Source organism: Pholcus phalangioides, unplaced genomic scaffold (assembly GCF_987345545.1).
Source record: "Pholcus phalangioides strain wild (caught in Gottingen) unplaced genomic scaffold, Ppha-v1.0 ptg000031l_1, whole genome shotgun sequence".
Lineage (NCBI taxonomy): Eukaryota > Metazoa > Arthropoda > Arachnida > Araneae > Pholcidae > Pholcus > Pholcus phalangioides.
In genome coordinates, this window is record NW_028301621.1 from 8,663,974 (window position 1) to 8,689,372 (window position 25,399).

The 25,399-nt window shown below is 37.8% G+C and overlaps 1 protein-coding gene across 2 annotated transcripts in view; it reads right to left on the bottom strand.

Annotated features, from left to right (window-relative positions):
• The window catches only part of LOC149067093 (filamin-A-like), a 70,265-nt gene that overhangs the window by 3,993 nt on the left and 40,873 nt on the right, over positions 1 to 25,399 (bottom strand). For both annotated transcript variants that reach the window (XM_089252844.1, XM_089252843.1), the window contains 13 exons: positions 14,138 to 14,276; positions 13,130 to 13,258; positions 11,448 to 11,621; positions 10,784 to 10,942; positions 10,415 to 10,618; positions 8,442 to 8,594; positions 8,170 to 8,298; positions 5,288 to 5,554; positions 5,046 to 5,189; positions 3,104 to 3,352; positions 2,322 to 2,492; positions 1,076 to 1,291; positions 72 to 269 (listed from right to left, as the gene is read on the bottom strand). In XM_089252844.1, coding sequence (XP_089108970.1) covers positions 72 to 269; positions 1,076 to 1,291; positions 2,322 to 2,492; positions 3,104 to 3,352; positions 5,046 to 5,189; positions 5,288 to 5,554; positions 8,170 to 8,298; positions 8,442 to 8,594; positions 10,415 to 10,618; positions 10,784 to 10,942; positions 11,448 to 11,621; positions 13,130 to 13,258; positions 14,138 to 14,270 — 2,326 coding nt within the window. In that variant the 5' untranslated portion in view covers positions 14,271 to 14,276. The remainder of the gene's footprint in view (positions 1 to 71; positions 270 to 1,075; positions 1,292 to 2,321; positions 2,493 to 3,103; positions 3,353 to 5,045; positions 5,190 to 5,287; positions 5,555 to 8,169; positions 8,299 to 8,441; positions 8,595 to 10,414; positions 10,619 to 10,783; positions 10,943 to 11,447; positions 11,622 to 13,129; positions 13,259 to 14,137; positions 14,277 to 25,399) is intronic.

Below are 25,399 nucleotides of genomic sequence, written 5' to 3' on the forward strand. Positions count from 1 at the left end.
ATTGAAATGATTAATGTGATATTGAAAATAAGTATTTGATTTTTTTTTAATTATAAGAGACCATAGCTCACCAGCTTCGTGGCAGTTGACTTGAAACGAATTAAGCTTGTGTGTAATGGCCTTTTTTAGACCTGGCCCTTTGCACGTGATCTTAGACGGATCGGAACGAAACCTTGGAATTTGGTCCCCTTTGTGTTTTGAATACTTCGCAGTCGTTTCTACTACCACTGAAGATGTTTCATATGTGCCAGGCTCTGCAACTGATAGACCTTCATAGGATGGAAAGAATTATATTCAAATAGAATATATACTAATAAATGTTAATTCATGGTTGAAATACCGTATGTTTTATCACAGCCATTCTCAACCTATGGTCCGTGACGACGGCACAGGTGGTCCGCAGGCAGGCTTGATAAATTAATTCTAATTGACCCAAAAGCTATTCATTTGTGAAACTGATATTAGTAATCTTTTAGGTTCTAATGAAAACAATAAATTAGACTTTCATATTTTGGATGACCATATTTCATCGGGAGGAAAAAGCGGGAAATTGCAGCCAAAGATGCCATTTTCAATAAAATTGCATATTTTTACTTAAATTAAGGGCTATTGCAAATAATACAGTAAACAAAAATGTATGCAACGCAACAAGCAGAACTGGATAATCACCTTTCAATGAGAATACAGAATATTCAGATCGTGAACACAACATAATACGGGACAACGCAATTGTCACTAAAAACGTTGCCATAAGTTGGTAGAATCAACAATTATTGCTGCAATTGACCTTTAATCAAGGGTTTGAAATGCATACTTTTATTGCCCGTAAAAGAGAGGTGACAGTTAAAAGGGGTTTTACTGCATTTGGTTATATTTCTTGCCAAGTTTTGAAAATGTCAAAATCGGTTGTAACGACGAAGTTTCACGAAGTTAGTATTCAATGACGTTATAACCGATAAAATTTGTCTGGAGCTCTGCTATCCCTATACCCTGGGGGGGGGGGGGGGCATGCAGTTGAAGCAACTCAATTATATGCTAAACAAATTTCATGAATTTTTGGAGAGCTTTGTCTTACCCGTGCAGTGAGCTTTGAAGGGACTTCCTACTATATGGTACCCGTTGTATTTGATGGTGATGTAATAATCTCCCGGAGCAAGTGGCGTATACCTCACGGCGTATCCATCATGGACCTCTGAGCAGTCCATCGACACCTTTGATGGCCCTTCAATATTGACTGCTAATTGTCCTGATCCAGCATTACAGGTGTTGATCAAGAATTCCGTCTTTGACCCTGGATAATGGGGGGAAAAAATTGTTTCAGAAGTTTTATTCCAATATACGGAGGTATTCAATGACCCACAGTTGCACATGTGGCCCTCCTCGTAGCTTTTTTGCAGTGGCCCGCCGACAAAAACGCTTGCATAGTTGCAGAATTTATAGGAATGCTGAAACGCTCAATGAAAAAAAAAATGTATTCCACAGAATAAAGGTGAAAGAAAAAAAATTTCAGAATGATCGAGAATTAATTTCTCAGAATTTGTGGAAAAAAATTATTTCGCAATTCAACGAAAATATTTAATAAGCAATATTTCAAGAATTATTGAAAGAAATATATATTTATATATTTCAGAATTAATGGAGTTTTTTTTTTCGTATTTAATGAAAAAGTAATTTCAGAATTGATGGAAATTTTAATATTTTTTGAAAAAATATTTTTCAGATTTGATAAAAAAATATTTTCACAGAAGTAATTACCACACTTCATTAAAAAATTAGTTCCAGAATTGATAGAAATTCACATTTGATGAAAAAAATGATTTCAGAATCGATGGGATTCATATTCAATGAAAAAATAATTACACAATTTAAATGACAATATTTTTCAGAATTGATGAAAAATATTTCCAGAATTATTGAAAAAAACTATTTTTAGAAGTAACAAAAATTCATATTTAATGAAAAAATAATAATTTCAGAATTAATGAAGATTCTTATTTAATGAAAAAATAATGTTTGATGAAAAAATAACCTCAGAACTGATGAAAAAATAATTGAAAAATATCCGAGAAAAAAAAAAAATAATGAGAATAAATAAAATTAACCAAAGGATTCCCTCTATTCGACTCGGAGCCCCGGGGCCTGTTGAGCCCAACTGTGAAGACGCTAGCATGTTAATATAGCTATAACGAGCCATATGACTGAATGGCCCCCTCGGGCTTCATGGACAATTCTTTTTTGGCTCGCAATGTCTGAAAGGACCCCTGCAATAAAGAATGGTTGTTATTTATAATGAATATAATGAAGAAAAATCTCTCTCACACCTGATTTAATCTCTTTCAACCCTTGACCAGTGGCATGAACTGCTGCTGGATCGGCGTCATCATGCCCTATGACGATACGGAAGGGGCTTTGAGGGATGTGAGTGCCATTGTGCCTCAAATGGATTTGATGGATGCCATTTTCATGTGGGATGAACCTTAGAGCCCATGAATCTGAAAATAAATAAATCAGTTAATGTACGATATGAATGAACATTTTTCGCAATTACTGAAACCTGTTAACTCTCAAACCAATCACGTCATATGAAAACGTGATACTTATACAAATAATGCTAAATCTAACACAACACTTGGGAAATGTAACACCATTATGTTAGTTCTGGGTTTCTTAAAATATGGGTAAACTCAAATTCGTGTAGCTGGGGCCTTTTGAAAGAAAAAAATTTAGCAATCGAAGCAAAACTTTAGATTTTATTCAATTTGAAATCGTGAAAAAAGAAATCCGGCTTTTATAGTCAACTTTGTCTTTCCCGTCACAGTCAACATTGTTTTATGCATAAAGAGTTAATATTTTCCAATATCATCCATCCTCTGGATGCATATTTCAGCGAAAGTAACTCAAAATAAAAGGAAAAAGAAAGGTAAATTTATCTAGTTTGTTTTCTCGCCCCCCCCCCATTTATATGTTTCTACAGTCCAAAAAAACTAAAATTTGTTTATAACGAGAAGTCCGTTCTAACGACAATAATTGTCCCTCTGATTGTGAACCTTCGTTATAACGGACTTCTACTGTATTTATGTCTAAGATGGAATAAATAATTAACCTTCGTCAATGGGAGATACAAAACAATCGTCTTCTTGTCCGGACGGAGCGATAACTTTGCCATCGATCAGACCCTTAGCACCATTCATTTGTATGGTGAATGCTATGGGTTTATTGACCTGCAAACCAGCTTCCGGCACGTGGCCAAGCTCGATCTTTCTGGCCTCTCCTACTTCTGGTAAGATGTAGATCTTGAATGGACTGTCTGGTATCGGATCGTCATTAAGCTTTATGCCAAGGCGGTACTCCCCTTTAGGAAAAAAAAGAAAAGCTTGTATAGAGATGTAAATAAATTTTAATTTGAATGACATACAGCTATTTAATACAAAAGAGTTACTTAAGATCAGCGTTTCTCAGCCTTTCCGCACCCAACGACCAGTAATATGTCTGAAAAAATTTGACGGACCACCAATTTGCAGCATGAGTAGTATGACCATGTTTACCGTATTTTTGGCCATTTGGACTTCCGTTATACAATCCGTTACATTCCTCAACGAAGCTTATTTGAATTTATAATCTTTAACTTTAATGAATAGAGATAATTTTGATAACTTATTAGTTATATTTTATATTTATAATTCATAAAAATACTCATCACACATATTTGTATTATTCAGCATTTTTTCACCTAAACTACATTTCTGTAATTTGCAATAACCCCCCTTCGTTTCTCACCATCGATAATGTTCCAGCAATTTTAGCAATAATTTGGGATTTTGCTGCCGAGTTATGGCAAATTTTTTTTTGTCATCTCCCGTTTTTTGCCGTATTTAAGATTACAATCCTCTTAATGAAATACGATCATGTCGTCATGAACGTTCCTTTCTCTCCCCCCCCCCCCACCTCGACGCAAAATATTTTTCGTTCACTGCGATTTGTAGCAGCTTTTCATTTCCCAGCGCTTTAGCAAGTCTTATATCCGACGGGAACTGAACCACGGTCCTCTTGCACTCTGGTGGGCTAGCACTCTACCTGGAGGCGCGACATAGCTGGTTACTCTTTCATAAACTTCGTTTAAGACTTTAGCAGCCTCTCTTAACGTCACCAAATAGCCCCCCCCCCCCAAGGGGGTGGCAGTAGCGCGAGTGAGGTGGTTTTTTGGTTGTTTTTTTGTTGATGGGTTTTTCTCAGCACAATACATGAAGGAAAGAGGCTTTTTCTGGATATCATGCCGAGGTAAATTCGAAAAGAAAAGTCTACAGGTCTCCACCGTGAATCGAACCACGATCCTCTTTCATTCCGAGCTAGCGCACTACCCGTACTACGGAAGGCTGCCAAGTCTATACTTCAACGCGTCACGCCACAGTGCGTCAAATAAAAAAAGCAAAGCTGAGTTTTACGTGGCTTATACGGATAGCGTGCTTCCACGGACTGCAAGTGGACTGTGGTTCGATTCCAGCTCGGAGACCTGTGCAATTTTCTTTCCGATTTCACCTCCGCATAATATCCAGAAAAAAGTTCGTTTCCTTTATGTATTGGGCTGAGAAAAACCATCTCACTTTCGCAATAATTACCAAATTTTTTTGCCAATGATGGTCATAATTTCTCGTATTTTTCTTAATCAAATATAATTGCCTTAAGTACTGAAGTCTAATTTTTTATTAGGGACACGTACAACGTATTACTAATATTAATTATAACAATTCAATAGTACGTCATTCAATTAGTAATTAGTATTCATTTATCAAGTCTGTCTAAGGACTACATGTGACATCGTCGTGGATTCATAGACATATTCGGGGGAGAGCGGAGGTGGTCATTCGCCCTTCCTCCGTTCACTATACGTGACCTCGGTGATTCAGCTTCCCCCCCTTCCCCATACGAGGAGTTTGTATCTGCTTGTACGCGGACCGGGGTAAAAGAATGCTGATAGTCTTTACAATTATGTATATCAAAACATATATAAAAATATAATTTGTGATTATCAGAAAGACTAATAATACCTGGTTGACTGACTTTGTATATCACATAGAATGTCCCATCACCATCCCCTATGTCCTTGATTTTAATATCAGCCAATGAAGGACCCTCTACAGAGATGCTCAGTATTCCCGGTCCTGCTTCTCGAGTCCAGAGGTTGAATTCGCCTAAACAAGTGTAATTATTACTCAGTATCAAAAGCCAATAAGATACATTATAAGAAAAAAAAAAACCACGAACGATCGGTCAATCAACATATACTTACATGGTTCGTTAGCACCACCCCGCTCGAGCCCAAGCCCACCAGCATGGACTCGATGCGCTCCGAAATCTTGGAAAGTACCCACGGTGTATTGGAAAGGTGATCCTGGTATATGTATGTCTTTATACCTGACACTTATGGTGTGGACACCCGGTTCTTTCGGTGTAAAGAACACTCCATACTGGCTCTCTTCCATGTCGATGATCATGGCATCGTCAGCGGTTCCAGTCGGGTTTACGACTTTGGCAGTCATATCAAAAGCATTTGTTCCTTTGGAAAAAAAAATGTTGCTATGAATGAGCACTTTTACCACTTCGCTCACGAACGATTGGTGAGAAATTCAGATAATCTCTGCGTGACAAATCGGCGATAAATACGCAATAATTACGATGCAAGTTTTGATAATCTTGTTCTAACTTAATGGCATGTTAGAAAAAGGAAAGAAAAAAAAGTAGAAAAGTTAAAAGGGGAAAAAACAGACGAGAAAGAAAAACAGTATACAGTTGGATCCCGTTATAACGAATACCGTTAATCTCATTGTAAGGAAAACTTTTCAAATCCTTCAAATCAATTTACATAGCAACAATGTATTGCACAATTCCGGTATAACAAAATGAAAAATCCGTTATAAAGAACTCGAAAACAAGTTTCCGAAAAACAAGAGTCAATCGCCATCTACTCTTTCAACGTTTTTGAAAAAATCGGACAAAATTGAAATTCAGTAGTTACAGTAGTTATAGGATCTCCTAGGAAAAAGATCTAACTTTCGAATCTACAAGATGTGGATGAAGCTGTCTTTACCTGGTTTCAGGACACTCTTTCCCGAAATTTTTGCCAGTTACCAGTCCACTCATAGGAGAAAAGGTTTTGGAATTTGCACTGGCTTTTGAATGCGAAAATTTCCAAGCAAGTGTCGTCTCGTTGAATCGTTTCAAAAAACGGTATGGTGTGGTAGCAAAACAGATTTGCGGGGAATCAAATTCAGTTGATGTGGAAAATGTGAATGAATGGAAAGCTTTTGAGAAGAAAGAGCAAATTTAATCGCAGCAGAATTCTGTGAAACACACTGAATGAAGCTGATGAAAGTGCATCCACTGATTTGCAGCCTTTGTGGGAACACATCGCAAAAGAAACGTCTGTTCCGAACGGACGCTGCACGATTTATTTTCTGTGACGATGGAACCGTTAACAGACAACGATACCGTTCGTATGATACAAGAAAACAATGAACAATCGCTTCCAGGACAGCAGTGACGAAGAAGAGCTTTCACTAGAGTATGCTTTGGTTCCTACAGCATCTGAAGCCTTAGCTAGTTTGGATCAAGAGAATTTTTCGGACTATTGGTTTGAACATGCGTATACTTTAGAGGAATTTGTTGTTTCCTCGGCTTCCGCAATACTTGTACAAAAAAAAATTACGGATTCTTTGCCTTTAAAATGTTAATTAAGTAAAACTTGTGCCCAATACTTAATTGATTTGAGTTGCTTTGTGTTATTTTTAAAATTCAACTTCATTCTTTTTATTATCTAGAACGTAAATAAGTATTTTTTTCCCTTAGAATCAAATTCTGCTACAACGGTTTTTTTTTGCGCCTGTTAAAAATCTTTTACAACGAAATTTCGTTACAACGAAGTGATTTCTTCGGTCTCTTGGAGTTCGTTATAACGGGATTCGACTGCATTACTACTTATACTCTTTTCTCTGTAACACTTACGGATAAGAGATAGTGGGTATGAAGTATATTTCTCTTTTCACCCTCACCTACCTGCTTTCTTTCCCCTCTCATGTACATAAGTATACAGTACAACCTATTAAACCTTAGAAAATAGTTTTTTCCCTCCTCATCACGGAGATAAAAAAACTACTTTGTTTATAGGGTTGCAACAAAGTTTTGCGGTGATGAGGAGAGAGAGGAAACAAAACAGATAGACTTGTTTGAATTTATCCCACTGGCATTTGGACGCAATATTACGTCCTTGATCGTAAAGTGGTCAACTCATAACAATTGTTTTCATTCTTAAGGAGAAAACTCATCGGAAATGTTTTTCGCGCGTTGTTAATGTGTCCAAAATCCCTTTGCGTACAGGCTTTTGGCAAGAAATTTGGACGACATACATTTGAACCGGCATAACTAAATCTTAAAAAACTGGTATTGTGATTTACATATGGAAAATGGAAGAGAAAAAAAAAGATGAGAGAAAAAAAGCAGAGAAGTTTCCGTTCTTTCTTCCTCTCGCAGCTACCCTTTTCTTGTGTATGTAAAACTATTTTTTTTCAATCGTCAAATTGTAGCAAGGGAGAAAAGATAAAAGATATAATGCTGAGGTTAAAAGAAAAGAGAAAAAATCCAGTTTACAGGGTTACCAATGTAGTCACAAAAGAAGGGACAGGGAAAGAGATCTCTCTCGAGCTTTGTCTCAAAAGCCCCGTAATAAAATATCCCGGGAAGTTACCCGTAACAGGGATTTTCTCCACAACCCATTTACATGGCGTTTACTTTATGCCGGTATTCCCCCCCCCTCTTCTTTCCGGAAGTCGTCACTGGTTACGTGGGTTGAACGGAAGTGGTTGGTTTAAGATGGCTGACGAAGGAGCTTACAGTAGTTTTCGCGACACAAAGGATTATGGGAGAGGAGGTCGGAGTCAGCCACCATTATTCCTCAACAAAGATGGGACTCTTTTGTCGGATCTTCGATCCCTCCTTTTTTTTCCCCCATGAGGAAAAAAAAGTTGCCATGTAGGTAATAAACACCAAAGCGACCCCCAATCTTACACATGTAAACGGGGCTAAACAGAGAGAAAGCTCAAATATATACATTCCTTCCATTTATACAAAGCCGAATTATCTCGTCCCTGATTGTTAAGGGATAAATTAATGCCTTACCGGGCAGTCGGAAGACAAGCTTGCATTCTGTTCCGCTGTCCACTATCGGCGCTTGATAAATGTGCTTCTTAGCGATCTCTCTTTGCGTGTTCGAGCCAGAACCCACGACTTTCACTGTGAATGGACTTCCTATTCTCAGGAAAATAGTGGGAAAAAAGGAAAAATACGTTAGAATAAATTCTCTCTCTCTGATATATTGAAAAAAAATTTTTTTTTTGTTCCAAAGAAGAGAGAAAATGCGATTCCATTAATTTCAACACCAAAAAAATTACCATGGATGTGATGATCTGCGAATTTCAAACTGACAACGTAATATCCAGGCTCAGTCGGTTTGTAGGAGCATACAATTATGCCGTCACCTTTATCGACGGCATTAAGTTCGCATTTGCACCGACCTTCGACAGAGTAACTGAGTCCACCAATGCCTGTTGAAGAAAAGATGGTGATTTGGCATTTATGCATCGAAGTTAATCAATTTCACAGTCATTATTTGTACGAGCACTACCCTTAAAAAAATGGTAGATTTGTCGTAGTGAGATCTATTTTCCGATATCTTTGGCGTCTGTGCGCGTTTCCTATTTTTTGTGATAAATAAACAAAATTTAAAACAATTTTTCGTTACGGAAGTGTACCGTGCACCTAGTATGCAAACCAGAGAGACATCATCAACAGTAAGGTGCTGTTAAATTAGTCTTAATGAGATCTTAACTGAAGACACGGAAAAGGTCGACGCGTCGTATTTGTAATTCTCGAGAATATGAGCGTTTAAAGTAGTTTCGTTTCTCCAACTTTTCGGAGCTGCACTGGTTTGGTCTGAAAGATGACTTAACTCCTTAGCGTACAGGCTTTTGGCAACAAGTTTGTATGATCTCTAAGGAAGTATCGGTGGCTTTAGAAAAGGGAAGAAGAAGGGGAAAGAAAGAATTAATTAGAAATTGAAATTATGCAACAGAATGTCACAAACTAACTATAAGACAAAACTATATTTACAGACTAATAAAAAATTTTCATTCTCAAACAATAAATGGCTAGAAACAAAACAAAATAGAGCATCTAGATTGAATAACATATATCAAGTGCCGAAAACAAATAAAACGCTATTCCAAAAGAGTTATAGATATACCGCCCCAAAAATAATGAACCTATACCATGCAATTAATCATACAAATAATAACATAAGATCCAATCGCAACATGTTTGTATTCTCAATAAACACTAGTTTAGAATCCATACTACAACAATAATAGATCATAAAACAACACAAAACAAATCATTCTAAAAAAAATACAAACCCAAAAATATAACCATTCCTGTTAATCAACTGAAAAATACATGTGAATATATGACCATACGTGAATTCGGTGTACGCCAACTGAGTAATTTTCTATGTTTGTATTTACATACTGTCGGTGTGTAAATATCGGTATGTTGAGGCCTCGGTATGTTCATATGTATATAGTATATATGTATGTTTTCTTTGTTCAAACTAAAAGATTTTTCGGGGGAAAAACCTCTTCTATTTGTTCAACTAAAACAATTAAAAATATATATACGTCATTATAAAATATTTAACCAATTAGTACATTAACAAGGCTGTTACATAACCCAATTAACTCTTTAATCTAATTTATATTGACCCACTGGAAGGACTTGTAGTCCCGTGGGGTCACAGAGTGTCTGTGTCATCGTGATGTCATTTTTTGTGTTTGTTTTGTGTCTTTCTCGGTTGTTTTGATTGTATGTTTTATGTGTTGTGTGCTCAGTCCAATAAATAAAAAAAAGAAAGAAATAGGAGGAAACACAGTACAGTATAGATTTCTCTTTCGCCCCATTCTCTATTTATCACCTTCTTCTGCGTGATCTGTTCCTCTCGCAAATAAAAAGACGAAAGATATATTATATGTGGGAGAACCACTAAAAGCAGGAATATAGAAAGATCGGCGAGGGGGAAAAAAACAATTTCCGTTCACAGGGTTACAATAAAGCCTCGCGATGATGAGGAAAGAAGGTAAAAAAATCAGAGAGAGCTGAAATGAAAGAACTCGTCCGTGATCGTTAAGTGAGTTTAAATAAGCATTCACGTCAAAAAAAATAGGAACCAATGATCAGCTTCACCCAGCTGGCACAATTGTTTGCTTCATTATAAGCTTTTCATGGTTTGGTTGAGAATTTGCACAATCCCCACGTGTTCACAAGCCAAAAGTATAATAATTGCCTGTTGTTTCTATTGCTCTTGATTTCTTACCTGCATCTGCCGTATGAAGAATGAACTGATTTTCAACGTGCGTCTTTCCCTCTTGAAGCCCCGAACCAGTGACTTTAACTTTCGTGGCATCACCAATGTCTTTAACCAGGACATTTATCTTGAAAGGACTGCCATGTACGTGGTTGCCGCCCCGCTTCACATGGACGTGATGTTCTCCTTCTTCCCTTGGAGTGAAAGTCACGCCTGAAAGTATTATAGACAAAGAGTATTCAAAAATGATTTCTTCGAAAGTTCTTGGTAATAAATTCATTATAGTTTAAGTTCATTCTGGCCAATATACTGTACAAAAAGAAGTTAAAAAGGTGCAAACTGTCTTGTTATGTCACATCATTACAAATTCACACTTACCTAAGAATCCATCTGGTCTTTTCTTGACGAAACAGGGCTCTTCGAGTCCCGACGGTGCTACAATACTCGCATTGAGTCCTTTGACTTCCTTCTCGATCACATTTAAGGACACTTCACTGGAATGGCCCAGACTTAAATGACTCCTTTTACGACCCTCGGCTAAAAGAAAAAAAAAATGGCATGAAAAATGTAATTTTGCGTAGATGAACTTCATTTCGAGATTCAACAAAAGAAGAATTGCAAAATTCAGTGTCTAGCTAAGGGTGTTGTTATTCAATCCAATCTTTTTACAGCTGCGGACCAGTGAAAGCAGTTGAACAATCTCGTGGGTGGAAATAGAAGAAACACTTTGCGGACCGATAAAAAACAAATACCGTAAATAAGAGAAACATTTTGTGGACTGAAAAATGCAGAAGAAATAATTTAAGAAGGAGAAAAGTAAATAGGAGGATTAATTTGTGTGTTGACCGGCAAAAGTAGGAGAAATAATTTGAGGACGGGAAAAAATAAATAAGTGGGAGAAATAGTTTGCGAATTGCAAAAGTAAGAAAAACGATTCGAGAACTGGCGTGAGTAAGGGAAACAATTCGAGGACTGACGTGAGTAAGAAAAACAATTCGAGGACTGACGTGAGTAAGAGAAACAATTCGAGAATCTTACTTACCAGTAATCTTTGCATTGTAGGGACTTCCTCTGATGTGCTTGTCACCCACTTTGATGGATACGAGGTACTCCCCAGGCGATGTTGGTATATAAGTGACACCCATGGACCCGTCTTTATTGTCGTGACAAATGACTTCGGCTCTCGTTTTTCCTTCGACCGCTACATTTATTTTGCCTTCAGAAAAAAAAAAGAAGATAATTATCATGAATTTTACACTTATGATTATAGACCGGAAGCTTAAGCACTAAAAATTGAGAAAATAGGCAGGCATAACGGCACTAAACATGCTTAAAATAGGCATTAAAAAAAGGGCATTTATAATTTATTAAGACGGAAAAACGTAACTATTACTCAACTATACATGCACCTTGCAGACATTGCTCTACAAAATTTTTAATGAATCGGTACATGTCGAAACGTGTTGTGGGAGTGTATACATGGCTTTAACGTTCTGATGCCTTCAGAGATGTGTGCTTGTTTCGTGCTCCATTTGGTTCTACAATTACTACTACTACTGATCCACACATGCAACTCGTCCATATTCCTCTGCGGAACTTCTAACGAATTGATACATATTGGAATGTGCGTTTACGTGTTGTGAACCTAATATGAAGTTAGTTTTTGTTTAATGCTTGTTATTTATAGTACTGCCATCGGCCATCAGTTTTTCTAACTATGACTGAAGTGTGATGGTTGAATATTATATCGTTGTAGGCCACAGCAAACCATACTCCACCCGACCACCACTGTGGTGACGGTGGGGTTCAAGTCTCACTGGCTGCTGTCTGTCTTCCATATATGGAACTAAAGATGGAAAGTGTGTGAATTTTCACGCTATGTAAGTGCACGTTGTAGGTATATCTGCTTTGGAAGAGTGAATGAAAAATTAAGATATTAAGGGTCTGAAAACTGACTAAAAAAATTGGCTTTGGACTTATTTACGCTTCGAGATTTCCAAAAGATGTTAGGCGGAGGGGGTGTGCATCTGGTATAAGTGCATATTTGCACTTATTCGTCCTGCTTCCATATCAGTTGAATCAGTCAGGACTATCAATTATTGGCGTTATAGCCGAGGTGCCGTTATAACCGAGCTCGATTGCATGAATTTGTTTTATGTATATGTTTATTTATACTTGTACATGCTACGTATTTTGAATGTCCAGGTACCTCCGGGCACCCTAAAGTTCGGGAACCACTCTTCCGAACCACTTGTATAACCCGATTCTCTTCTTGTATGTCTGACGTCGCACATGTTTTTTGTAATTATATATGAAGCATATACATGACTAGGTGTCCTTTAGGTTCCACGATAGGGACCCGAGTCATTTTTATTTTTTTTCCCCTTCCTCCAACTCAGAATTTTCCCCTGGCACTACCACTCCCTCTGGGGCAATGAGCAGATATCGCATATCGCGTAGGCGACAGAGCCTCGTCGCGCTCGTTCCATTCTGTTCTTTTTAGTATGAATTTGTAGAGGATGTGGAATGGATTGGCGTCAATTCCTACTATTTTGAAGAGACAAGTTTCATGATAGGGAACAAATTCAACTCGAGTTACCACTGCTCCGAAGAAAAACATTGTTTAAACACTACTATGAAAAATCGTAGTATAATACTATTAATCGTAGTAATATTTAACTGCGAATATATTTTTTTTGCATCAAACAAGAACAAAGCAATTACTTGATGGAGTTCCTTTATTTGATACTGTGAAATGGCACGGCTCTCCGGCAACTCCAGCTCTCAGACCGGCACCATAGGCTGTCAGAAACGCACCTCCCAAGCTGTCCACGTGAAACTGGTATGGACTGCCTATAAATAGGTATAAGTATAATGAATTTTAGAAAAAAAACAAACGCAAATGCACTCTAAGTCACTGATTAGGTAGTTGACCGCCATGACCACCAATGGTGATGGTGGAAAGAAATACGGGAAACGGGTAGTCAATGCGAATTACCGACGGAATGATATGCAATTGTGCCTTCAAATTAAGGTAACTGTCATTGAAAAAAATTGTAGACCATACATGCTCAACGGGTCATTTGGCCCACATGACCCGTGAGCCAAATATGACCATCGGAGCTATCTGACGTGACCCGTGACCTCAAACATCCATCAAAAGCGATAAATTTGTGAAACTTACCAACGTGGTTGGTTGGCCATTATATGCATAACCTGTTATTATGCATAATAACCGGATTTATCGCATTTTTGCCGTAACAATATATTAACAATATTACAGTAAACGTGAAAATCCGGTGATTATGAACAATCGCCGATTTTATATTGGTGATTATTAACAGCAAAGAAGTGTTGCTGCTGGGAAATTTTTAAATATCTATTTGAATGTGAAAGTCGGAACCTACACTTGCAGCTATAATAGTATAAGTAGGTTATAGTTGAGTGCCAACACAGACGGCGTTTATATATAATCATAAACAAAAAAAAATCACAGCTTCCCTCCCTTTTTAGTGACGTAATTAGTCAATGAGCGTTACTTTATGTTAAAATCCTATGTATAGGATGGAATAACGCTTCCAGGTCCAGTGTTAAATTTTTGTGTCCTTCTTGATCCAGCTCCCTGGTCATGACCCCGCCTGCCCTTTCCCTAGTTTCGCGGCCCTGGATTTCACCACCCTTGTTCTAGACTTTACAACGTCGGCACGAAACGAGTAAAATGCTCATTTTTACCTTGTATATGTTCGTGATTGAATTTGACCGTGAGTTCGTGGGTTCCGATCTCCTTGGGTTCATACTTGAAAGTTACAGTTCCATCGTGGTTATCAAATATGACAGGCTTGTCCACCGCTTTCCCCGAAGGCATGTCGATCTGCAATGAGAAAAAAGAGAAAAAAAAAGTTCATATCTAACTATATTCGATTTTTCAACTTTTTCACTACAGAAGAATTACCAATTCCATAAACTACTACTACTACTACTTAATCGTACATGCACATCGTAAACGCACTTTCGGAGAATTTCTAACGAATTGGCACGCATGTCGCTAAACGTGTTATGTGAGCACAGAACGTACGTTGTCTGAGTTATGCGTGTTTCATGTTCCAGTGGTGCTGCCACCTGTCTATATTTTGAAGAGCGAAAAAAATAAGAGATGCGTGAATTTTTATCGTGTTCAAGGACTATCTGCTCAGAATACGGACACTCTGTGCCCGAAAACCCAATTAGAAAGTTGTTGCCGTGTCTTTTCTGATGCCAAGGAAAAAAAAAATTCACGCGTTTCTATAAGTGCAATATTCTCTGAGATCTTCGAATTAGAAAAACAGATTGTTGTGAGGAAAAGAAAAGCATTATAAAAATGCGGGTAAAACGGTTTACACGTCATTTTGATGCTTTCTTTCCTAATTGGAATTATTTTGGGATTTTCAGTGCATATTGGTGCATATTTTTGGATTTTCAGTGCATATTTTGGCATTTTAAGTGCGCATTTTGGTATTTTAAGTGCACTACGGTATTTGTATTTCAAGTGATTAATTTTGCATTTTTAAGTGCACTATTTGTATTTTAAGTGATTAAGTTTGCATTTTTAAGTGCACTATTTGTATTTTAAGTGATTAATTTTGTATTTTTAAGTGCACTATTTGTATTTTAAGTGATTAATTTTGAATTTTTAAGTGCACTATTTGCATATTTTTAGAACATATTTTGCCACTTTTTTAGTTAATATAATCCGGGCTCTACTAATGTCAACTATCTCTGTTTTTCCGTAAAAAATAACGAGGTAGAGGAAACATTTTTTTCCCCCTTTTTCTTGAAACTTTTATTTCTGTTGTTTTCTCCTTAGTAATCAATATCATGCTAGGAAGCTACACGTCACATTCATTCAAATTTTCTTAGTGAAGATTTTTGTATAAAAAGGAGGAAAAACATAAAGATTTCAGAACTAAAAACGAGGTGTGTGTATGCGTACCCATGCTTGCTTAGCGTGATTCTCAAACTTATGGGAATGCTATCTCCCCTCACAGAAAATATTGTTTTCCCCCCATAGAAAAAATCTCTCTCACTTTTTCCCTATAAAAAAAAGGTGAGGATTGTGTGACTTCTTCCTATTGTTCCGATATCATTAAAAAAAGAGTGTCTTCAGTCTTCACCTCTTTTTTGACTAGTAAGCATCCTGAAGTATCGTTTGAGAAGGGAAGGGGCGGTGCTCATCTTCACAAGAAGAGCACCCGCATAAAAACAATGGCAAAGTTTTACAGATTCAAATTTAGCGTGATGCTGATCTTTGAATGGAAGTGGTTTAACTCTTTAAACTGCTGCCATCGTTTCCAGACACTTTAGCATAGCGCCACGCTCCATCGATAAGCGATGGTTTTAAGCAACGTCAATGTTTTAAAGTTTTCAAAATGATGTGTATATGTGCATCATACATACGTATGATATATACACACACTGTCAAACCTCTCGAAACTGACGGGAAACGAAAAAAATTTCGAGATAGAGAGTTTTCGAGAAATGTAGTTTTTTGAGTGAGAAAGGGAAAAGCATGCCACAAATGGCAAAATACTCGATTGATAAAAACTAAAAAATACCGTACCAAGGTGTCCTATCAAGATCGCCCAAACTCTGCGCAGCCAGATTCCTCGCTTAGAAAAAAATAACAGGTACAGTTATAATAATTGGTACAGTTCTTTGGGCATTTTTTATTCCCAAAGAACTGTACCTGCCTGTACGACCCATGGAGGAAAGACTAACAGGAGGTGACGTGACCAGCGCGTCCGTTGATAAAGCATGGGGAATCAGGGTTGCCAGATGAAGCCAGTGATTGCTCTATTAAAGAGACCAAGTAAGCTCAAACAAACCGTGGCTTCCCACGCTTTCCTATGAGAAACATCCCCGTTTTTGAAAAACATTTAAAAATTTACTGTTCACTTTAGGAACTCGATTTTCCCCCCTCAAATTCTGTGGATATATTTATGCAATTAAACGAGAGCTTTTACAATTTTAGTTGTTACTTGTCAGTTTCGAATTGAAATTATTCAATTCGAAACAGTGTTTCGTTGTCAAATTTTTGTACACATACCACTTTAAAAGCAAAGTAATTGGTACAAAATGAAGAGGAAAAAAAACAGCCCAAGTGATTATTTTCCTAAATACTATAGGCCAGAGAGATGACTTATCGCGGCTATTAAAAAAAGTTTATTTTTATTATTTTTTTCTCAATACTACATCTACATAGCGGAAGGTTCGGACGGGCGGCATATATTTCAGTAATGCGTGTTCAAGAATATCAGAGTGGAACGGAAGAAGGGTGGCGAAATTTGTACAGCCTACAGGCAGCAAAACACAGTGGCGGAGGACGTTCGAGCACTTCCAGTACTTTGAGGCACGGGGCGGCAAAATGCTGTTTGTCGGCTGAATCATGTTTGCCCGGGTGGCAAAAATCCTAGCTATGGCCCTGTCAGAAGGTGCTCGAGCATCAGAATTGATTCAGAAATCAAAATTCCTCATGTAAAGCTTAAGACGAGCGCCTACGGGCCTGAAACACTTTCAAAATGCCCCGGATCTATCATAATAATGAACGAAACAAAAACGCAAAATAAACAGTTAAAAGAAAAAAATTATTTTATTGGAGCTTCATATTTTTTCAATTAATTATATTCCCATAGACATTAATGGGATACATCGAATTTTCAAAATAAATTGAAGGCATTGAACTAAAAACTTATGACGCGTTGAAAGTGAAAAATGATCTTCCCTTTCAAAAAAATAAATTAAAAATATAACAACCCCTTTATATAAGGGGTAAGGTTTTATCTTTCCCCATTATCGGATCATGTAGATTACCTGAAGACGCATTACACAGTCATGGTGATTAAATTTATTTAGTTATTAATATTTTGAAAGAATTCGATCCGGCAAAACACATGTTAAGTATAGGGAAAAGAGCGGTTTGTTTGGGCTTACTTGTCAGCCCATAGGGCTGCCACAACGGCTTCAATTTTCGTTCCTGATGTCGCCTCCTTGCATTCTTTCCTCTGACCATGTGTACGACCCATAGTTTTCGAGAAAAATGCGAAAGAAAAGTATTACATCATATCCGGTGCAAGTTAAAAAAAGAAAGAGCTTCCACGTCATTCCACGGCGCGCGCATGCATGCCTCGATATGAGCGGTGGATATTATGAATATCTTCCTATGTAAACATATGCAAATACCGATCATGTTCAATGTTTGCAATAAAGTTTTTTCTCCCATCGGATATGACGTCATAATTTTAATGCTTAATATAATTCTAATTTCTAAATGCATGTGTGGCCATCTGGTTGGCGTATGTCATTCACGAGCTATTAGTTGATTGTTGACGCCGTCTTGAGGACTTTTCTAAATGCATATGACGTCATAGTTTTTTCCCATTTTTCTCGAAAACTAAGGGTCGTACAAGTACAGTTCTTTGGGCATTTTTTATGTATTCCAAGCGAGGAATCTGGCTGCGCAGTGTTTGGGTGATCTTGACGGGGCACTCTGTATATTACTACGTACTAATGAAGTTATTGGTCAAGTTATACAATGTTCAATCACACTATGCAAATATACACTGATATACGTTCGATTTTTTTCTTTTTTAGACAATTCGTCATTTACATATACTTTATTTAAAATAATCCGTAAATTTTTATTGATGCATATTTGTTGCTCTTTTAACTTTGAGCCTTCACAAATTTATCTACACTGGCAAGAACTGCAAATATTTTAAGCCCTATCATCTCAGTTTTTACCGGATTTGTTTAGCATTTTGCACCTGCTACTTTTTTTCTAATTCCTCTGGAGCATCTTTTGCTGTGTTTTCGTCATGCGAGTCGTATTTACGTTCAGAAATAATTTCGGTATCAGTCAAGGCGCTGAAAGTTTGTCGTCAACACTGTTTATTTTCATAAAATCGGAAAATGAAATTTCTGGCTTCAAGTTGTTTTTAGTAAGCCCTAATGTTCTGAAATTTCATCTTCAGCATTGTTCTGAGAACCACTGAAATTCAAGTGAACCCTCAGATCTGATCATTCATCACTGAGATGACTGATTCCAAATCCCACAGCGTTCTTGAAGCAATTTTAAATTGTCTGTTGTCTGACTTTTTGCCCTGCTGAAAAAGCCATCCACATGGCATTCAGCCCCCGTCAATCGTAGTATCCGTCAATGATTGGCAAGATTCATCAAACACAATGGGATGCAACCCTTAACCCTTTCTTATCAGTTCCTTTCACTACCAAAAAGGAAATTTCCGTGTTTTGTTTTTACTATCATTGGTCTCAGCCTTCGAGATAGAGAGTTTTCCGAAAATTTCTTTGAGACAGAGAGGTGAAAATGCATTGATCTAGCACTGTAAATGCAAGGATTATTTTATTTTTCGAGAAAGAGAGGTTTGGCTATATATGTGTGTTTGTGTTAAAATCCCCCTTTCTTTTCTCTTAGTAAATTTAGCTTTCTTAGGATTACCAGTTTCCGGAGGTTGGAAATGAGGACAGATGCCCATGAACTCTTGGCAGCGTCAATTATACATGCTTACAATAATAATTGATGGTGTCAGTATAACAACGAAGAACAACAATTATTTTTTAGCCAAAATAAAACCACTTCGAATACTTAAGCACTATTTCACCCGTTTTGTTCATTACTGAGTAGAACACATGAGAGGTAACCCCTGGTCGCCTCATGGGCCGTCACAGTCAGAGCAGCAGTCACATGGTCCGCCCAAGCACTGCCTGAAGGTTTGAATGCATGGGGGAGAAGTACATAAATTGGTAGGTTGGTAGAAGGGGCTCTGGAACAGTCAGGAAGAAAGAGCACTGAGGTCGAATTTTTTTTCGACCGCAAATTGGAAACTTTACTTGCCTTTGACAAGTTTTTTGGCTTTAAATGGTAACTTGACTTGAATTAAAAAATTTTTTCCTCTTCAAATGGAAACTTCACCTGCCTTTGCCAAATTTTGTGGTTGTAAATGACAACTCTACTTGCCTTCATAAATTTTTTGGTCTTCGAAATGGCAAGTTTATTCGCCTTTGGCAGTTTTTTTAGCTGTAAATGGCAACTTTACTTGCCTTTCACAACAATATCCCGTACTTTTAATGAAAGAAATATGGCTAGCTGTATTCATATCGTGTTGTGTGCATTGATATTTTTCTACAGAAACAACTTTTGCAAAGCTGAATGGAACTCCTCTTCGGGCAGCATTTGGCCCGCGGGACGGAAGTTGTGCATCCTTGTGCAAAATGATTCAATGTGATCATTCTCGAAGCCAAAAAAAAATCCCTCGTCTGTATAATTTAGTTGTCCAAAAATAGTTTTCAGACATCTATGGCTGGTGAATCGATTGGATTGTTCTCCAGGGATGTGTGTCTGTATGTACTCGGGATTCGACATGTGGTGATGATTTCGCACTTTTTCCACTTTGGTGGAGACGGATCGGGAATAATTCCGTTCTTGAATTACTCTTCGAACTTAACTTCACACTACTAAAATGACGTTATTTCATTCTCAGACCCGCGAGGGTTTTTTTCTTTTTTTTTTTGTCAAATAACACACATTTGTGAGACTCACGGGAACTCGTGCCAACTCATTTGGAATACGTCCCGACCTACAAACGGCTGAATTTGCTTCTCAAAAGCATAAATTTAGTTATTTTCTTTTTCTTCTTCAACGAGCTTCAAGGGGGTGGGTGGGTGCAACATAGAAGCGCAAAGAACCTGCTCAAAAGCACCCACGACTCCGTCAAGCAAGGTTATCTACTCTATTGCTCCTCGGTGACGCCTTTAAAAACCTCAAATCCTACACGTAAAGTATTTGAAACAAAAAAATAAATAAACATCATGATGATGCGGGGGAAATAAGTAAAATATACAGGAAAATGGTGAAAAGGGGGAGGAACTTTTTTTTTCTTCGGCCGGGATCATTGCCAGATACACACAAAAATGACAAAGTCGGCCTCACATTTGGTGTGTGTGGGGGAAATCGAACTGAAATGGAGAGCATAATCTTATATGTTGAACAGAAGTGGTAGAATGTTTTCAAAATCTATCACGTTTTCTTGATATCTAACAGTATGTTCCCAAAAGTCTGTTTCCTTTTTTTGGCGTTTAGATATACGGGGTGTTTCAAAAGTAATCATCCGATTTGAAAAAAAATCATAACTATTCAGCTTTTAATCCGTTTTGATCGAATAATGTAAAATATACAGGAAAATGGTGAAAGAGGAAAATCTCGAATTTCACGCAGTTGCCGACAGGTAGCGCTAACACTCTTCCTTTGGCCACAACTTCAGTGTTTGTCAATATTGGCTTTTCCCAGTTAGAAACCGATTTGGATGACTTCACTTTCCAGCAGGACGGGGGCACCACCACACTGAAGCTTGGACGTTCGAGAATGTTTTTGAACAATCGCATTCCTGAACGATGGATCGACCGTACCGGACCTGACGTTTCAGTTGAACATCACTGGCCTCCAAGATCGCCGGACCTCACAGTGTGCCATTTCTTCTTATGGGAGTTTTATAAAAGACCTCGTTTATGTGCCTCCCCTTCCATTAGCCGAACTGAAGATACGCATAACAACAGCCGTGGAAGCAAATATGCTTGCAAAAATTTGAGACGAATTTGACTACCGTATAGACATATGCCGTGCATCCCAAGGTGGACATATTTTGAGCACCTTTAGTTTGGTTTGTAAAAAAACTTTATGATTAGCCATGTAATATAAAATTAATCTTAAGTGTCTATATGTGTGTTCAATATTTTTCGTTATATACCCATTTCAAATCGGTTGATTTTTTTTGAAACACCCCGTATTCTCGAATATAAATAATAATATAAATAATATCTCAAATAAAAAATGCTGGGCGAATCATTCTGAAATTTCGATCACCATTTCCAGTGAAATGTTAGTCACGAGTACATTTAGGGGATCGACAATAAATTAAATATTAAAAAAAAGGTTTTGATCAAACCTGTATCAGAAGAAGCTGTGAAATCACTCGGAACTTTAAAAATATATTTCAATAACTTTGTGCAATACTTTGCATTATTGTGAGAATAGCACCCATATTCACACAAAAATATAAATGTTTTCTATGAAAATTGCAATTTTCATCGCATGATCTTTGCTTATGACATACCGAGTTTTCAACTAATTTTTATGAAATTTATAGAAAACATGACGTGAGACATACTGCGTGGAAATTTAAAATGTGACAAATCATTATTCGATGAGATACGAGTATTTTTAGTAAGTGATTATTAATTGCGCATGCGCAGGAAACATAAGTTTTATTTTTCACAATTTTATTGCCAGATACATAGTGCAACTTACATAAAAATTCCAGTTGAATGTTGTGAAAATCCAGAAAGATATACGTGATATTGTGAGCGATTTCGAAACTTGCTGAAAGTAACTGATTAAGGGATTTTTCGCAAAATTAGTATACGATTAATTTCTGTTGTTTGATTATTTCGGGAATAAGCCCACAGCAGCATTATGCGAATGAGCAAAGACGCGTTGTTTCTCACTATGTAAGAGAATTGTCTTAGCATAACGCGCGTGTATGATGTCCGAATAAGCAAACTGAAGTCAAAAATGAAATAACAGGAAATAATCGTATATATCAATTTGCGGAAAATCTCATTATTCGGTTACTTTCAGCTAGTTTCGAAATTACAGCTCACAATATCACGCATATCTCTCTGAATTTTCACGACATTCGACTGGAATTTTCATGTAAGTTGCACTATGTATCTGGCAATGAAATTGTGAAAAATAAAATTTATGTTTCTTGCGCATGCGCTATCAAAAATCATTTACTATAAAAAATATTCATATCTCATTGAATAATAATTTGGCGCATTTTTAATTTCTATACAGTATGTTTCATATATAGCGGTATTTTTTTGTAGATTTCATAAAAATTGGTTGAAGACTCGACACGTTATAAGCAAAAACCATGCGACGAAAATCAGAATTTTTATAGAAAACATTTATATTTTCGTAAATATACGGTCCATTCTCACGAAAATGTACAAAAGTATTGCCCAAACTTAGTACAACATTTATTAAAAGTTGCTAGTCTTTTTTATGCTTTTTCTGATGCAGGGTCGATTTTTTGTCGATCCTCTCGAGATTAAATTTCCACTAGAAATTGTGAATAGTAATATAGGGTATGTAAATGACCGAAATTTTAGAACGATTCGCTCAATATTTTTCTGGAAATTCGAGAAAAAATTTCCAAACTCCTTAAAAAGGACACAGACTTTTTGAAACATAGTGTACAAATAATATAGTGCAAGGGTATACAAAACATAGTATATCCTTGCACACCCTCGTTGTACAAATGTGTGGGTTGCTTTATCGTCACTGTAGAATTTTTTTCTTTTGGCCTCACAGAGATTCACCCTGACTTAAAGGATTGCGTAATAAGTTTATAATTAAGTTTTGAGTTAGAAATATGGTGAATATGAACTTTTGGGGCTTTCGTCAGTGGGCAGCACTCAAGGTCCGAACCCCGTTGCCGGCACAGTGGTGATCGGCTGTATTTGGTTTTCTGCAGTTTTCCAACTTCAAGGTGCGAATGCGCACCCGTTTGAAAATGTCTCTCCACAGAGAGCAGGCAGACCTGTCCGAGTCAACATGATATACCTACATAACATGAAAATTCAAGTATTTGCCATCTTCACTTCAAAACATGGAAGGCAGATGGCAACATAGCATAAGACAAAACAAGCACAGCTCCAACAACATAAATACGTTAAGCCCCCCCCCCCCCCCACACACTTGCACAACACATTCCTGTAACCAATCGTTAGAAACTCCACAGAATAATTTTTACAAGGTGTATGTATGGTTAAGAAGAAGGGGGCCAGTCCGTGTACAGTTTTTCCACACGACCTTCAAATGGCTTGATGCATACGTCCAATGGGGTGACCCATCTCTAAAGATTGGCTCAGCGGTAAACTATGATTGCAGCGTGAGTTATAGACAGTGAAAAAAAACCACATTAATCTGGCGCTTGCGCATATAGGACCTCTAGGTTTTTGAATCAGTGAAAATTGAATAAAAACCTCGTCCCCTATATATACGCGTGTAAATACGGTGTATAGATTAATCATATATTGACATAATTTTTTTTTTTTTAAATCTCTTGTGCAAACCTAAATAAATTGAAAAAAAAAAATCACATCCACAAACTATACAAAATTTACGGTTTTGCGTATCAACAACAACAAGATCGACCCCCCCCCCCTCCCCCCTTCGTTTGAACATGAAAAAGAACTTTGAACCAGAAACTCGTAAACGTCCCACCGTTAGTGCTTGCCATGCTGCTTCCTCTGCTGGGAATTTCCACAATCCCAATCGAAATGGCCATTCCACCAAGGGGGGTTTCCATTTAAACTGAGGTCGTGGTCCTGCCCGAGTTTATTCCGAAAAAAAAAAAACAACAATGAAAATTATAATCCAAGGGGGAGCGACGCAGAATTTCTAGACGACGTCATTTCCAGGCCTGGATTATTGCCTATAAACTCCGACTTCCCCTATATCCGAATTTTATAAGCTATATTATAGGTATATAGTTCTCATACGCTCAAAGCGTCAATGCCATTGGAAGCCTCCTATTCGTCAGAAGGAGAATCTGACTCGACTGTTGCTGACCAAGGCGAGTCGCACAAAGTCACGAATGAGAGGGTAATCTGTTCAACAAGTTTCTTCTTCAATATATAGGCCTATATGACACATTTAATCTGGTGTTGCCATGGGTCCCGAACGATGCGTTCTCTTACAAAACATGCTAATCCTTTTCACGATAGGTTGCGTTACTAGTGGCGACTTAACATACGGGCCTCTTTTAGATCCTTGGTCAAAAGTCATCTAAAAATCATCCTCCTGAGATTGATCCTGATTTGAGAGCCTCGGTCATTGAGGAACATGATCATATGAGATCCGTGGTCACTGAAGAAGATGATCTGAGATCCTCGGTGATCGAGAAATATGATGATTTGAGATCTTTCAGTAATCGAAGAAGATGATGATTTGAGATTCTCGGTCATCGAGGAGGATGAGTCACGATGATGAGTTTTTTTTCCCACAGAAGTGAAAAATGTCCTGATCTCTTTAAGACAACCCCTGATCCTCACACAGAGAGAAGTGAACTTTCTTTCTTTCTTTTCTTTCGAACTGAGCACAACTCAGGTCTATCGCCATGGACAATTTACTACCTAGTGAGTTTGTGCCGGAAGTGTAACTGTGTGTGTACCTAACAGTCTGAGTGCGTATCTAGTGTTGTGTCTTATTTTTCAGTGCTGCCATCTATATTTCAGAATTGAAGTGAGCGAAGTGTAATGATTGAATATTTGTACTGTTTGTCGGCTTGTTGCTCTCTGAGTGGCAAGACTTTTTTTAGGGGGGGGGGGGGGTATCGGTTCGCATTCGGACCTCGAAGATGGGAACCACAAAAAGCTAACTTCAGCTGACCACTGCTGTGGCGACGGTGGGGTTCGAAAGCGGGCCAGTTCCGTCACTATGAAAACTCGAACCATTCCCCCCCCCCCCCAGCGGCATCCTCTAAGTATACTGTAGAGAAAATACCCTGGGCAAGCACCGCGGGTTATTTCAGCTACCAAGATATTGTTTACTCCTCAGAAATGAAACGGCCAAATGTGGTCTTCGGAGTCGTCTGATGTGAACCGCGTGACCTCAAACCTAACTTTGTAAAAGTGAACTGAGCGGCTCATTTCCAGATCACTTGAGTGCAGAGCCGTCTAAAGATTATCATGGGGCGCCAATCAACACCGTCTATAGCAGAAGGCCTCCGCACGAAGCGCGTGACGTCCCTGAAGAGGTCCATTTCACCTAGAGTCATTGGATGTATTGCAAAAAAAGGCAAAGATATCGCATGAGTCGGCCTGGTATATCCAATGGCTACGGGTGAAATAACTTCTTCAGTGACGTCACGAGCTTCG